Genomic DNA, 16,619 nt, shown 5'->3' with positions numbered 1-16,619 from the left:
CGTGGCAGCCAAGACAAAGAAACAAACACATAAAAGGTAGCCCAGTCACATCCCCACGGTTATAGTGTTTCCTCTTGAACCAAGTGTTTCTTGTTGTTTATCTATGTATGGCAAAATGTGTTACAGCTAAGAAGTTTAGTTAAGTTCAAAGGAAACTGTTTTGAGGCCTTGTGAGCAGTAGTGCAGCTGACATTAATTATATAAGGAAAACACGACGGCTTGTACTGCTATTGGTTAGTCATATGAAGAAAGTTCGCAGTGTGAAGATTGTGAGTGGCTACGAGCCAACAGCATAGTTCAAAAGTTATAAATTTGCTAGCACATTCAAGAATTGACAGAAGTAATTGTGTGTTTGTTAAATCCATAAACCTTTCTTGCCTTTTTACTCCCGACCACTCTCTCAATCCCGAACCCTCCCGCTAGTGGCTAGGACACCCATCTCAGGGAAGGAGGGCGTCACATGGAGAGCAGGAGCTCAGAAAGGGATTTGGGGTCCTCGTGGAAGCCAAGACTAAGAAACAAAGACACAAAAGGTAGCCCAATCACGTCCCCATGGTTATAGTGTTTTCCTCTTTTTTCTACTGCAGGCTTTTTTTTCAGTTCTGGCCAGTGATGCTTGATCAGTTTTGGATTGTGAGATTAACGGTGACCCAAACCCTTGGGCTTGTTTGTCCTTAGAGTGAATCAGAATGGAAGGCAGGGTCACCTGTATGTTGCTTTTTCATGAGTTGGATAGAAATGTAGACTATCTAGCATTGGTGGTTCAATGGCAGAATTCCTGCCTCCCATGCAGGAGACCTGGGTTCAATTCCCAGCCAGTGCAGAGGCTATAGGTTGAGCATTTTGCAGGCCTTAACAGCCTGATCTAGTTCTCCATAAAGGAGCTTGTTGGTAACTTCCACTGCAGTATGGAGGCGGATCGTCCAGATCATATCGGCTCTGGGGTGCGTCTTTCAAAGCATGGCCCCGACCGTCTGGCACCCAGTGCCGCCTGTACCACGTGTGGGCCTGGCCCAGGCCAGCCTGGTGGCATACACCTTGGGGCACAACCAGGCTGATTTTGCTCTCACTTGGGGTCCTGACATCACTAGCAGGGGCCGCACACCCTCGGGCCGGCTCTGTGGAGGTAGGACACGCAGAGCTCTGTGACCCCGGTGATGAGCTGAAGTGCCGTCGCCGCTCGTGGCCTCGCTCGTTGTTTGTTGAGTTCTCAGCACTTCAGATCGTGTCTCTCCGGGAGCTGTGTCCCGCTCGCGCGGCAGCAGGCAGCCAGGCATCGCACGGAGCAGGGGTAAAACCCGCCCAGGACCAGCATTGCCCATCACACACACAGCGCTGCACGGGTGCGCCAGAGCGCCCCGGCCTGCCCCAAACGTCCCAGCTGAACCCCCCCAGCACCAACCGCTGTGGCGCGATTGTCCCCTAATGCCATTAATTTGCTTTCTGGTTTTATGTGAACCCGACCAGGGGAACTTGTCCCTGGCTTGGTTGCCAACATGTCCCAGGTGAACGCACTGCACGGTGTCAAATGATGCAGCAGTTGTGGAGCGTGTCAGACAGGATGGGGTGGGAGCAGGGTGAGCTTCCCCTGGCCGGGTCACCTCGAAACCTATACATTAAGTGCACAGCTCCCCAAGGCACCACGGTCCACCGGCGATGGGAGCGTGGAGCAGACGAGGTGCGCGGGCGGAGGTCCTATTGGACCTGCACCGAAACGGGCGGCCTGGCGCGGGGCTGGGGGGCCTGGCTGCCATCGGGGGAGATGCAGACCCCTCTAACAGCGCGAGCACACGCACACACACACACACGGATACAGACACGCTGACACACCGACCCATGCGCGCACACACACACACACACGTGCGCACACGCACACTGCAGGCGGGGACACGGCGCAGCACCGCGCGGCAGCTCCCGTCCCGAGCCCGGAGCGGGCGGAGCCGGTCCCGGGGGCGGCGCGTGGGCGAGTCGGGGGCGATGATCACCCGCGGGGGGGGGCGAGTGACCCTAATTACCCTCCCCCCCCGCGAGCTGCGCGACCTTCGCGCGCGATTTTAAACCGGCGCCGCTTTTTTTCTCGCGAGTGTTGGCAGCACTGCCCCCCCCCCTCCCGCGGGGTGTGTTTGCTTCCGGACACGGAGCGGTGCGGGGGGTCGGGAGTGCGGGGCACCGGCACGGCGGGGCACACGGCGGTGCCCGGGCTGCGTGTGGCGGGGGAGGGGGTATGTGGGGTGCCGTGTGCAGGCAGTGGGGCAGGTGCCCTGTGCGTGATGTGGGGGTTACAGTCGGGGCCGGCAGGTCCCGGGTCTCCCGTCAGAGCTGAGCTCGGTGCCGGGCCCTTCCCCGCAGACCGGACGCTGTGCGCGAGCGCAGGGCAGCGAGAGCCCCGGCCCCGCGGGGAGGCCTCTCCGGGGAGACGCGGCTGCTGCGCTGGAGCCCGGGGCACCGTGGCCCTTCCCGTCGCAGCCCTGCTGCAGCCGGAGGTGAGGCTGGAGGAGCAGGACCGGGGGGCCCAGGCAGGAGCTGAGGGTGCAGGGAAAGTCCCTGGTGTGGTCCCAGCTGGGATGGGGGGCGTCCCCGCAGTGGTCCCCACCACGGCCAGCAAAGCCGCAGCTGCAGGAGCTAGTCCAGTGCCGGGAGATGCGGGGCAGGAGGAGGCCCAGACCATGCAGCCCCTCCTCAGGCCGAGATCCCCTCAGAGACCACCCAGTTGGCACCGGGGCACGACCCCCACCCCACAGACCTGGCGTCACTGCCCTGGGGCCCCGCTACCTGGCAGCCAAGGGGCCGCGCAAGGTTTGCAGCCACCTGCGGGAGCTCTGCCAGCGCTGACTGGAGTGCCAGCGCCGCAGCAAGGAGCAGGTGCTGGAGCTGGTGGTGCTGGAGCCGTTCCTGTCCATCCTGCCCCAGGGATGCAGAGCTGGGCATGGGGGAAACCTGTGCTGAGGCTGTGGCCCTGGCTGAGGGGTTTCAGCCGGGGCAGGAGCAGGACAAGAAGCCTGTGTGCTTGGGAGATGTTCCTTCCCAGCCCCGTCTCGCCCACGTCCCAGCTCCCCCGTGACACACCGATCTCGTCCCCAGGTCGCAGTGAGTGTGCAGGTCGACGAGGTGTCCTCACACAAGATGCTGTCCACTGTGGCACTGCAGGACCCTGGTGATTCCTGGCTGGAGCAACCCAAGGTCCATCGTGCAGACAGGCCTGTGGCAGAGTCAGGAGAGAGGGACACCCCAAGGCGTTGGAACAAGCCACCTCCTGTCCCCAGAGGGGAGCCCCTGCCCCCCCAGGACTCAGGTGAGGGGCCAGGTGTAAGGGCCAGGTGTGGGTCCGGGTGCCGGAGTGGCTGTGCTGCACACAGGGGGAGAGGCTCCATCGTCTGCCCCAGCTGGGACAGGGCTGCAATGTTGGTAACCACAGGGCTGGGCCGGGACCGAGCTCTGATCCCTGCGGCTGGGCAGCTCCCAGGCTGGGCCCTGATCCGTCTCACTGCACGTGTGCAGCTCGCAGCACAGAGAGGCTGTGTCTTGGGCCTTGTTGTGCTGTCATGGTACCAATCAATGACCTTATTCACGTGCCTGTATTCACCGTTGACTTGCCCCTGCCCCTTTCTCATGTCCCTCTGAGGCCTCTGTGCCCAGTAAGGGGCTGGTGCAGGTGGCAGGTAAATGTCCTTCCCCAGTGGCCTTGGTTGTGTCAGGTCCAGCTAAGCCAGGGCTCTGTCCTGTTGCGGATTCCCCCGAAACCGAGGAGACCTGCGAGCTCTCAGCAGACAAAAGCTCCTCCAGCTGGTGCCCCAGGCCAGGCCCTTCCCCAGGGGCAGGTACGGAGCGGTGGCTTGACCCTGTCCAGAAGCGGGAGGCACCGTCCCTCCGTGCAGAAATCTCTGCCAGAGCATGTTGGTCCAGTCACTGCTCCCGCAGACCAGCAGCTCTTGTTTTCCCAGCGGTCCTGGAAGAATTCTCCATGCCCTGGAGAACCCTGACCTTGCATTTCTCCTCCCCTGTCCTTAGCATGTTCATGAACATCCCTCAAGCTTGTTCCCAGGGAGCTGTGTCGCTGCTGGCTCTGACATGGTGTTGTGATGACCGCCCCGGGCTGGGACAGAGTTACTGGGGCTCATCTCCAGCCTCATGCCCTTAGCAAGAGCTGTGGGATGTGGAGTCTACCTTCTCCCCACTCTTCCACACACCGAAGCCTCCGTCTGCCTTAGTCCCAGGCCAGTGCAGGAGACGAGCAGGGGTTTCCCCGTGCCCTCAGCCCCAGCGCAGCCCTGTGCACTCTTCCCCACCTGCAGATGCTGGGACCCTGAGCAGCGCTGAGCAGATGCTTCTGGGAGAAGAACCTGTGAAGCTGGAGCTGCAGAGGACTTGCCCAGGGGGACTGGAGGAGAGGGGCTCCCTGACACCTGAGCCGGGCCCAGTGCAGAAGGAGCAGGGCAGGCCTCCAAAGCAGGGGCAGAGCCTGGAGGTGAGCAGGGCACTAGGTCCATTTGGGGGAAAGCACAGCTGGGGCAGAGTGCAGGAGGAGCCAGGGGGGCTATAAAAAAATGTGGGGATCTGAAGAGAGTGAAGCCTGAGATGCTGAAGGCTGGAAACAGCCCAAGCTGGCATTAGCAGGAGCTCCCTCGCAAGTGCAGATACCAGGGGTGCTGGCATCCCTGGTTGGCCGGGTGAGAGTGCATAGAGACGGGGCTCCCTGCCCCTAAAAGTGCCGGCCTGACTGCTTCAAAGGACTAAGCCGACAGACCATGATGAGCTGGGCCGAGGCCCACACGTGAGCTCCCATGTCCACAGCTGCATCCACCTCGCGTGTCAGCTGAGTAACGGGATGTTGCAGCCCTGCCTGTCCTGGCTAAGCCTGCAATGAGCTGTAGTGCCGAGTGATTGCAGACAGGGCCGTGGGGCTGGGAGCAGCTGGCGCAGGAGACACTGATGGTGCAACGCTTGTGCCCGCAGCTCCGGGAGGTGTTTGAGGCCGTGGCAGTGTATTTCACACGGGAGGAGTGGGAGCTGCTGGATGATGAAGACAAGGTGCTTTACCGGGACCAGATGCTGAGGAATTACCAAGCCCTCCTTTCCCTGGGTAAGGCTCTGGTTCTTGCTTCTCCCTGTTGCTGTGCGGACTCTGACATTTTTTAGTCATCTCCCTGTGTTTCCACCGTCTCATCCTCATGCACTTTTGCCTGGTGGTTTCAATCCGCTTTCTTCCCACTGCCCTGTCAGTAATCAGACCTCTCACATTTCATATTGATAGATCCTCCTTCATTTGATCCAGTCGCCTTCGCTTGTGTCTTCCCCATTCTTGTAACTGCTGGTGCGTCCAGTTTCAGCAGTTTCTTGGCAACATGATTTTCCTCTGCCTTCTCAGCACATTCATATCCTCTTCAATTTATTGTGCATAAATTCACTAAGACCTCTTCCTTGGAGAATTTTTTTCTGATATTTTTTTTTCCTCCTTCTTCACTAGCGTGTCCTGTCCAAACACATTTAACAATCCTATCATTCTCAGATCTCTGATATCTAAATCCGATTTCTCCTCCTTTGGTTACCACCCAGCAGAAGTTAATGGAAGTCTTATCAGCCTCTGCTGCTACAATATGTGGATGATGCATTTCCTGAACACTTCCTCTAGTGACATATGTACTGGCGATGGTACCCAGGTATTTCTACCAGGGGGTCACTGGAAACTTCTGTCCATGTTATTTTCTAACATCTTCCTCTCCATAGATTTTATAGGCATTAGGGATGGAAGGGACCTTGGAAGATCATCAAGTCCAGCCCCCGGCCCCTGGGCCGGAAGTCAGCAGGGGTCACAGGATCCCAGCAAGATAAATGTCCAATTGACTCTTAAAGGAGCGCACCACCTCTGGGGCAGTTTATTCCAGGCCTTGGGGGCTCGGACAGTAAAGAAGTTCTTCCTTATGTCCAGCCTAAAACGGTCTTGGAGGAGTTTGTAACCAGTTGACCTTGTCATCCCTTGGTGCGCTCTGGTGAACAGGCGTTCCCCCAGATCCCGATGCACACCCCTGATGTACTTGTAGGCTGCCAACAAGTCACCCCTGAGCCTACGCTTTTCCAGGCTGAAGAGTCCCATAGCTCTCAGGCTCTCATCGTAAGGTCTGTTTTCCTGACCTCTGATCATGTGCGTGGCTCTCCTCTGCACTCTCTCAAGCTTCTCCACATCCTCTTGAATTGTGGAGCCCAGAATTGGATGCAGTACTCCGGCTGTGGCCTCACCAAGGCCGAGTACAGCGGGAGGATGAGATCCTGGGAATTATTTGAGAAGCAACTATGGATGCAAGACAGAGTTTTGCTTGCTTTACCAGCTGTGATGTCGCATTGGTGGCTCATGTTCCTCTTGTGGTCAGTCATGACCCCCAAGTCCCTTTCAGCTGTGGTGCTAGCAAGCGTAGCACTGCCAAGCCTATAAATGTGATGCAGGTTTTTTTTTCCCCGAGGTGGGGTACCTTGCATTTTTCGGTATTGAATGTCATCAGGTTTTTATCCACCTATTTTCTGAGCTTGTCAAGGTTGGCTTGGATCTCCAGCCTATCCTCAGTTGTAGACGCTTTACCCCAAGGTTAGGTGTCATCGGCGAACTTGGCTAGTTCGCTTCTGACACCAGTGTCCCCGTGATTAATAAAGATGTTAAAGAGTATAGGTCCAAGGATGGAGTCTTGGGGGACACCAGTGGTCACGGCCTACCACGATGATTTACCTCCGTCGATTACCACTCTCCAGGTCCCATCTTGGAGCCAATTCCCCAGCCATCAGACTGTGATGTTGCTGAGGCCGCAGTTGGCCAATTTTTCCATGAGGAGATCATGGGACACCAGATTGAAGGCTTTTTTTAAAGTCAAGATATATGACGTCAATCTCTTTTTTCCCTTGTCCAGGTGATAGGTCACCTGGTCATAGAAGGAGATGAGATTGGTCAGGCAAGGCCTACCCACGACAAACCCGTGCTGGCTATCCCTCAGGATGTTGCCATCAGCCAGCTTGCCAAGAATGGTCTCTTTGATCACTTTTTCCAAGATCTTCCCAGGGATAGAGGTCAGGCTGATTGGCCTGTAGTTCCCCAAATCTACCTTTCTCCGTTTCCTGAAGGTGGGCACAACATTGGCCTTCTTCCAGTCTGCAGGCACTTCACCAGAGTGCCACGAGTTCTCGAAGACCCGTGCCAGGGGCAGAGCTACAATGCTTGCCAGCTCCTTTAGTATCCTGGGGTGTAAACTGTCCGGACCAACTAACTTGAAGGTGTCCAGCCTCTTAAGGTGTTTCTTTACATAGTCTACAGTGATGTAGGGTATAAATTCACCCTCACCCTGGCTGTCCCACACCACCTTAAGCAGGGCTGTCCCTTTGGGCTGGTGAAAAACCCACACAAAATACCAATTATATCGGTTGCCTTTTTCCTGGGTCGTGGTTGTCAGATGTCCCATTTGGTTTAGCAGGGGGCCAGTGTTACCCTTGCGTTTCTTCTGACTCCCCACATATCTGAAAAAGGACTTTTTATTGTCCTTGATATGTGTAGCCAGTTGGAGTTTGGTTGCAGCCTTGGCTATCCTGGTTCGCTACCTACAGGTCCGGACCAGTGCAGAGTACTCCTCTTTTGGGGTGGATCCAGCCTTCCATCCTTTAGAGGTCTTTCTTTTTAGATGCAGTAAGTTCCCTGCAGAGCCAAAGGGGCCGCTGTGCCCTTTTGCTACCTTTCCTCCAAGGTGGGATGGACATCGCTTGTGCTTTCAGGATCGCTCCCTTGAGGAGCAACCACTCATCCTGGAGTCCCCTCCCCTTTGGGTCGTGGTCCCTTAGGGCCTCACCAACAAGCCTCCTGAGCTTGTCAAAGTCAGCTTTCCTAATGTTGAGGATTTCTGCATTGCTGACTGACTTGCCAACTTTGCAGTGGATAGCAAAAGTGATCAGCTTGTGGTCACTGTCTCCCAGCTTCCCTTTGATTATTATGTCTCTGACTAGATCATCCCCCATTTTCAGTCAAGCAGCACTTTACCTCTTGTTGGTGCATAGACTTCTTGAGTCAGACAGAGCTCGTCCATGTATGTGAGGAAGCTTAGGTACCGTTCGGATTTGGCCGAGCGCTCTTCCCATGAGATGTCCGGGTAGTTGAAGTCTCCCGTGACAACCATACACCGAGAGTGTACAGCTTCAGCCAGTTCCTTGGCAAATTCCTGATCAAGCTCTTGTGCTTGATTAGGAGGTCTGTAGTAGACTCCTACCATTGTGTCCCTTGTGCCACGTTCTCCATGTATTTTAACCGAGAGGGTCTCCACTTGCCCTCCCTGACTGCCAATGTCAACTTGCAGGGACACGTAGCTTTCCTTGAAAAAAAGAGCTACACCCTCACCCCTTTTCTCCAAACAATTACTCCTGTACAGGGTATAGCCATCTATCCCTGCAGCCCAGTCATAGGTGGAGTCCCACCAGCGCTCTGTTATCCATATGAGATTGTAGTCATTCTTATTTAGCAGAAGGACCAGTTCCTCCTATTTGCTCCCCAGGCTCCTGGCATTGGTGTACAGGCATGTAAGTGTCCCATTGGAGGCCCTAGTCTTCCCTGCACTCCCAAGAGGACATCGTTTCAGGGCTGGAGTAGGGGTGGCTTTCCTTGAGTGCCTTAGCCTGCTGGTTTTGCAGAAGTTGCCCAGTGGGCTTGCTTTGGCGGTAGTCTACACATCCCTTGGTGGGCTTAGTTTAAAGTCTGGTCGAGCAGGTCAGCCATTCTGGCTGAGAAGAGCTTCCTTCCCAGTGAAGTGAGGTGGAGACCATCTCTTCCCAGCAGACCGCTGCCTCTCTCACCAAAGAGTGGACTGTGATTGTGGAAGCCAAAGTCTTCATGATGACACCAGCACCACAGTCTTCAATTGACTACCTCAATCCTCATCCCCCTCCTCAGTCTATGACACGAAACCGGGAGGATCGAGGAAAACGGCACCTGTGCCCCTTAAGCCCTGCTCCCAAAGCCCTGTAGCCAGTCATGGCACAGCCAGGCTTGCTCTGATCTGTGTCATTCGTGCCCACATGGATAAGGAGCATAGGGTAGTAGTCAGTGGGCTGGATGAGCTTTAGGATCCTCTCTGCTATGTCCCAGATATGTGCTGCCGGGAGGCATCAGACTTCCCAGGCTAAGGGGTCGGGGTGGCAGATTGCTCTCTCATTACCCCTCAGAAGGGAGTCTCCCACAATGACCACTCTACAAGTGGCCTTAGGGAGAGCAGGGATGGTAGCCGTGAGTGATCCTCCCTTGCCTGCAGGAGCTGGCAACTGTGCAGGCTCTGCTGGAGCTGCAAGAAGTTCATACCTGTTGCAAAGCTCCAGAGGGGAGGGGACCCTAATGCAGTGCGCCTTGGGGCCGTTGACCACCTTGGTCCAACCCCCTGGCTGGACCGTTTGGGAGATCCTTGAGTCCTCTCTTGTCCTGGAAGGTGACCTTGGTCTACCCTCAGCCTTCATGGGGTGAAGGGTCTGGCAGTAGGAGTTGATCTGCTCACCACCTCTGATGGCACGCAGTCTCTGGACTGTGGTCTGGAGCTCCTCTATGTGGTGCCTCAAAGACTCCAGACTGGAGCAGACCTCGCAAGAGGAGGTGGCCATAGTCCCAATCCGATGTGCCTGGACTCATGTCAGGCAGCCGAGAGGCAGAGGCTTCACGTACGTGGAGCCCAGGACCGTGGGTGCCGTCTGGCGGAGACCTCGGAAGTGCCAGAGGGGCAGGTCTCAGACTTCGAGGGGTGCAGCATGTGGCCATCCCCATTGTACTGTTGGTAGTCCAGCTACTACTGTGATCACCTTCCCTTGGGGCTCACTGCCAGGGCCTCGGGCCCTCCTGTACAAACTCCTGTGCTAACTCACATGCCAGGCTTAGAAATGTCCTGTTCTGTTTATGTGTCCTATTCATGAGGCTCTGGGCGCATGGCTCCCTGGGGAGCTGGGCAGAGTAGAAGCTGGTGGCGGCGGGGCATGACCCTCCCTGGCTCCACTCAGCTGCCCGGCAGCTAGCTAGGTCCCTCTTCTACCGCGGGCCCCACCTACCTCTAGCTGCTTTGGGAGGCCAGGTTGGGGTCCTGCTCAGAGGTCCTGGGGGTGCCAGGGCTCCATGGGGGCACAACGGCCTTCTACTTGTGCTTCTCTTGCTGGAGCTGGGGACAAACTGCAGCCTTGCCATTGGTGGGCCCTTTTTCAACTGACCAGAGTCTCTGGCTTTGCTGTATATCTGTAAAGACCTGTGCTCTGAAGCTTAGTCTGCCAGTCTCAAAAGCTTTCTTCTCCTCCTCCTAAAGCCCCTCTGCCGATCAGACAGCCATCACGGTGATCAGAGAAGTGAGCTAGGTACAGGAGGTAGGGAAAACCAGTTTTCATTTCCAGAGGATCCTAATACAGGAGATTGTTCTGGCTTCTGTGCAGGGATGACGGTACTTATGTTTCAATAGATCAGTTTGCTTTTCTCATGCTTTCTTTTTCCTCCATGTTCCCCAGGGGATTTCCTTAGGGAAGTGCTCAAGTGCTTTTAGTAGCTCAACAAAGACCATATAGAACATTTCTACGTGACGGGTTTCCACATGCTCTGAAATGTGTGTCCTCCTGCCTTCTTTTGTCCATATCCATGATTCCCAGGAGCTTTGTGTTCAACCCTGCAGTATATGCCAACCTGTGCACTAATCTCCCCTCCTGGGATGATCATCCCGTTGGATGGGGTGCTTGCCTTAGTTGCAACTGCAGTTATTCTAAACCTAACCAATTGCCCATCAAGAGTGACGGGGAGGGAGGGCTGGGCGGGGATGGATTACCGCCACCCATCACCTACCACCCCACACCACTGCCGCCTCTACCACTGCCTCCCAGGAACAGGGGTGGGGAAGACAGCTTGCACTTGGGGGCCTTCACCACCACCCAAAGTTTGTCGCTGCGCATCTGGGCATGCGCAACCTGCCCCCGCTTTGCATCCGGCCCTGCACCCCTACACGCACCCCGCTGCTCCACGTCTGGCTCTGTGCCCCCCCCAGTATCTGGCCCTGCACCCAGAGGCAGATTAATGTATCCTTCTATGACCAGGTTACAAAATCCTTAGACTCAGAGGTAGCAGTGGACGTCATCTTTCTGGACTTTAGGAAGGCCTCTGACACTGTCTCTCACCCCAGTCTCATTAAAAAACTAGGGGACTGTGGCGTCGACACCTACCCAGTCAAATGTGTCGCTAACTGGCTGGAGGGCTGCACCCAGAGAGTGGTGGTGGACAGGTTATTTTTGACCTGGAGGGATGTGGGCAGTGGGGTCCCCCAGGCCTCGGTCCTCAGGCCCGTACTGTTCAACATCTTCATCAGTGACTTGGACGAGGGTGTAAAAACCACCTTGTTCAAATTCGCAGATGACACTAAGATATGGGGGGAAGTGGGCACGCTACAAGGGAGGAATAGGCTGCAATCAGACCTAGACAGGTTACAGGGGTGGGCAGATGAGAACAGGATGGGTTTCAACACTGACAAGTGCCAGGTATTGCACCTGGGGAGGAAGAACCAGCAGCAGACCTACAGGCTGGGGAACTCCCTTCTCGTCAGTGCAGAGGCAGAAAAGGATCTGGGAATCATTATTGACTCCAAGATGAACGTGGGCCGCCAATGTGAGGATGTGGTAAAGAAGGCTAACTGCACGTTGTCATGCATCCACAGATCCATCATGAGCAGATCCAAGGAGGTGATCCTCCCCCTCTGTGCGACACTGGTCAGGCCGCAGCTGGAGTACTGTGTCCAGTTCTGGGCACCGCACTTCAGGAGGGATGTGGCCAGCATGGAGAGGGTCCAGAGGAGGCCACCCCCATGATCAGAGGGCAGCAGGACAGGCCCTACGAGGAGAGGTGATGGGACCTGAACCTGGTCAGCCTCCACAAGAGAAGGCAGAGGGGGATCTAGTGGCCTGTTACAAACTATTCAGAGGGGACCAGCGGGCATTGGGGGAGACAAAATTGGAGGCTTCCTCCCCCCCAGGGGAACTGGGATATGGGGTGGGGGCTTCCCCTCCCCCGCCTGGTGCTGGCAGGGGAGGCTGAGGGTACCCTACTGGGCTGGAGTGAGGAGCAACATGCCGCCTCTTCTCTCTGCTCCCCCTCTCTCACTGTGGCCAAACATACACACACAGGTGTGAACACAGATGGTCACGCACTCTACTCTCAGTCTCTCTGGACATGGACACACAGACACAATCCTACTCTCCCTGCCATGAATGGACATGCGCGCGCACACACACAGACGCACACTCTACTCACTCACTCTCTGCACATGGATGCACAGAGACAAACACACTGTTCCTCCTGCCATGAACACAGACACATGCACACATGCAATGACACATGCACTCACGGACATACAGACAGGAGTGCACTCTACTCACTTGCTCTCCGCACATGGACACACAGAGACAAATACACTTTCTCTCCTGCCATGAACAGACACGTGCATACGCATGCACATGTACACATGCAGATGGGTGCGCACTCTACTCACTCTGCACATGGACACACAGACACACTCTCCCTCCTGCCATGAACACAGACACATGCCCCCCCACATGCAGGTGCGTGCACACTCTAGTCACTCTCTCTGTACATGGATGCATAGACACACACACGGGAAAGGAGGGGAGGCTTGTGGCATCCTGTAGCCTCCCGTGCCTTTCCCCTGGGCATCAAGTATGGCGGTTCCTCTCTGACCTCACTGTTGCTTTTGGGAAGAAACAGTTGTTAGTTGGGTGACTTCATGTCGGTCCCCCAGGGCGTCTTGTCTCTGGCGTCTTTGATGAGAAATAATTTTAATTGGGAGTAATATGTTCGGTCCCGTTCTTCCTGGTGCCTCCCTTTGGTCATCCCAGCTGTTCTTCCTGTTTGGGGCTCCGCCTCCCCTACACCCCGTCTAACGCCAAACAAGATGTCGTCACCTGCGTTGTCAGAGTTGGTATACCGTATACTTTTGAAGCTTCGGCTCTCAGAATTTATGGCTATAGAATCAGGACAGTGTTCTTAGCCTGAGTGTTTCCTACTGCCCCCTTTTCCTTTGTCTATATGTCACCCTGATTCCATACCATTCTGTCCCCCAGCGTGTCGCCCTTGCTTCAGGCTTGGTACTTGCCATGGGCCTGCTGGGTCTGGATTTTTGTCCTTCTTGGTCCTGCCATGCTCCAGTCCCCGCTGCAGTCGTCCGTCGGTGACAGAGACTATGTGTAAGTCTTCAGGCTCTCTTTAGCCCTGAGCTCTTGACGAAACCCCTTCCTGGGGTAACCATCAAGTCCCCTCACTTGGACTAAACTCTTGCTCTGGCTCCTCCAGGCTGGTTGGAGACCTCACTTCCAGTCCCACCCCACCGCCGGTCTTCTGCTAGGTCTTTTATCCCAGCTCCAGGGGTCTGGCCGGCCAATCGATCCTGGCAGGTTGTTATAAAGCATGCCCATGCCGACAAGGGAGCCGGTCCCGGCTCCTTCGGGCTTGGTCATTTTTTTTTCTCTTTCTCCCACGGTGGTTCCACCCACCACGGTTTCACTTTTGCCGTGCTCGGGTCCAGCGCAGTGTCCCATTGCCTCTGCTCCTTGCTCAGCAGAGGTATGTCCTTTTCACACACCCGCAACCTGGGAAAGGGCTGGAGTGCCCTGTGGGCAGCCTGGCCATGGCCTCTCTCCCTCTCCCTGTCCTCCTCCTTCCCCACCTCCCTGGGCAGCAGCTTGTGGCTGCTCAGCCCCCGGAGCACAGGCACCAGCACCTGCACTGCACCCGACCGCAGCTCCCCGCTGCTCCCCCCGCTCCCTGCCCCTTTCCCACTGAAGAACAGGCCACCCTCCCCATCCCCCTGCCCTGTCACAGCTGAAGCCGTGCTCCCCCTGCCCTCACCAAATATCAAGGACTTTCCTGGGGCGAGAGAGGGGAAGGCTATCAGAGCCAGCAATTGGCTGCAGAGGGAGGGACTCCCCCTGGCTGTAACTGTCTGCCAGCCACTGAGGAAACTGGTGACTTCAAGGTTGCGTTACGTGACAGCCCCAGGGAGAAGTCCAATCAGTCAGTGGTGGAGGAAACTGAGACTCTCGGGGAGAAGTTGGAGGGCATCCCTGAGGGTGAAGGGGCTTTCCTTACAGGAGCACCAGGACTCCCCACTGATTGCTTAGACAGGCAAGAGGAGGTCAAGCAGGAGATTCTAGCAGACCCCAGCTTGGAGGGACTTCAGCAGATGGCTTAGGAGCCAGAGACAGCGTTCACCCCAGATAAGAGGGCACAGGTGGTCTGGGATAAGGGACTCATCTGTCGGTTGTGCGTACTGAAGAACAGTGCTGAGACCTGGGAGCCCTATCACCAGCTCGTAGTACCTCTTAAGTTCAGACAACTATTGCTTTCCATGGCTCATGATTTACCGTGTGCTGGTCACATGGGCAGGGAACAGGCATGCCAGTGGCTGCAGGTGAACTTCTATTGGCCCAGAATTGCCGAGAATGTGACAGACTACTGCAGATCTTGCAAGCCATGCCAGCAGACGGGCAAAAGTGGGACAAGAGAAAGGCTCCCCTACAGCCCCTCCCTATCATTGATCAACACTTCCAAAGAGTGGGGATAGAGCTTGTGGGCCCGCTGCGGCATAAGACTCATAGAGGGAAGAAATGCATCCTGACTAGTGGATTTTGCAGCTCTGGTGGATTTTGCAGGGGTACCCAGAGGCAATAGCCTTGACCTCCTCTGTGCCCTGGTGATGCTGATCTACCCTCTCTCCCAGAAAAGTTTTATTGTCTGCCACCTGTCATGGATGCTTTTCACTGACACAAGTCCTCACTTTAAATTTAACTGAGAATAAGTTCATTTCCAATCCTTTGCCTGGATTTATACTGATATAAGATAAATGTTATCCGTGAAGAAGTGTGTCCAATATCACTACTTTTTGGTACCTTGAAAACAGTTAAAGCATTATCTTTCTCCTCACTAGTACTTCATGCATCACTGCATTTCCATGCTTGTCCCTGCTGACTGTCATTTTGATACCTTTTCTATACCAAGGACTGGTTGGTGCTTTGTCTCTTGTGATCATCCCTTCACCACCTGGATGACAAGGACCATCCTCTATTGAAGGCTTCTCCTATAGAGGCTTCGTCTATTGATGGCATTCATCCTAAATGCCCATCCTCCCTTGTCCATCAAGCCTCTAGGAGATACTTTGAGTTCACAGGATCTGTTCCCCAAATCCCATGTGGTTATTCTGCATCAAATACGCAGTCACTAACCCTCCTTAACCACTGCCCCAAACAGGATATCAAGGTCCTACACCTGCCTTAATCTGCAGCATCCAACAAGGACAGGTGGAGCTCTGGGTCTATGATGATGAGGACCATGGGAAAATCTCCATGTCTGAAGACCTGCTGCCAGGTGAGTTGTGGCTGTTCCTTCCACCCACTCCCCTCACAGAAATGCTCCATGCCCAGATTGCCAGGGGGCCTGGAAACGGCAGACCTGCCCTGGGATTTCTTTTCAGGGTGCTGACCTCAAAAACAGTGCATGATGCTGTAATGTGTCCAGGCAGGTGTTTTTCCCCCTCCCTGAAATTCAAAGCTATTCAAAGCGGCTCTTCCCTTTTTCTTCCCCTAATTACAACTGGTAAAGAAGTATCAAGTGTGTTGTTTTGTTTTCATGGCCCAGATCTGGTTTCCCTGAGATGCCATGATCTTACATTTCCATCTCCACTCAGCAATGTAAGAGTTCATTCTGCAGCCCAAGGTAGTCATACCTCTCTAATACCATCTCCTAGGGCATGATGGGGTTTGTAGTCCCCCCATGGAAATCAACATGGTGTGCAGAGGTTCTGCATAGCCCTTCCTGCTGGTCAAGAGAGAAGCTGAGGCTCTCCCTGGCATCTCCTGGCCCGGTTGACGTGGAACCCAGGAGGTGTTTCATCGTGGTCGCAGGCTGTGCTAAATGGCTCCGTAGCATGGTTGGAATTCATAAGCTTTCCTGTTGTGGAGAGAAGTGAATCTCCTGAGATTGGTGGTGCACCCCGTGCAAAAAGTGTTGCCAATGCTACCAGTGGTGCCTGTGGACAGTCACCGGTCGCCATCCCCTTGCCGCCAATGCTGCCAATGGCATGTGCAGGTGGTCGCTAACCACTGGTCAGCACTCCACCTCCCCCACTCCTGCCACTGACACTGTTGCAGTTGCCTGTGGGAGTTTCCAATGCACTGCTCACACAGCCGCCGCTGCTGCTACCTGAGGGTGGTCGCCATGCTCCCCTGTCCCCCCTCCGCCTCCAGGGGCACACATCATTCATGGCCCTGAGTGTCCCAAAGTCTGAAACACAATACAGTCCAGATTTAGGTTCATGTCAAGGCCTTTGTCCTGGTGCAGATTCCTCTGACACAGACCACCTGGGACTGGTGAGCAGAGAAAAGCTCTGTGGGCTCATTCCTTGCACCTGAACTTGTCCTGGAAGCAGGCAGAAAGCAGAGACCTGCTTCTCCCAGAACAGGGAGCCACAGCTGTACATCCTGCCCTCCTCCTCAGCCCATTAGAACATGAAAGCATTCAGGCTTCATACACATGTCCCACATGTGCTTGTCCCAGCAGGGTCTGAGGTGATGGGGCAGAAACCCTG

General features: G+C 55.3%; 1 protein-coding gene and 1 non-coding gene across 2 annotated transcripts in view; both read left to right on the top strand.

Moving 5' to 3' along the window:
- Positions 1-16,619, top strand: part of LOC106737336 (zinc finger protein 708-like) — a 52,623-nt gene that overhangs the window by 32,565 nt on the left and 3,439 nt on the right. Inside the window, exons 4-6 of the mRNA XM_059727740.1 lie at positions 4,293-4,465; positions 4,954-5,080; positions 15,284-15,400. Of these exons, the coding sequence (XP_059583723.1) occupies positions 4,293-4,465; positions 4,954-5,080; positions 15,284-15,400 (417 nt within the window). The remainder of the gene's footprint in view (positions 1-4,292; positions 4,466-4,953; positions 5,081-15,283; positions 15,401-16,619) is intronic.
- Positions 753-823, top strand: TRNAG-CCC (transfer RNA glycine (anticodon CCC)). The gene has a single exon. It is a non-coding gene; the product is annotated as a tRNA-Gly (tRNA).

This window comes from Alligator mississippiensis, chromosome 1 (assembly GCF_030867095.1).
Source record: "Alligator mississippiensis isolate rAllMis1 chromosome 1, rAllMis1, whole genome shotgun sequence".
In the NCBI taxonomy this organism is placed as follows: domain Eukaryota; kingdom Metazoa; phylum Chordata; order Crocodylia; family Alligatoridae; genus Alligator; species Alligator mississippiensis.
This window is presented reverse-complemented; position numbering and strand designations above follow the sequence as displayed.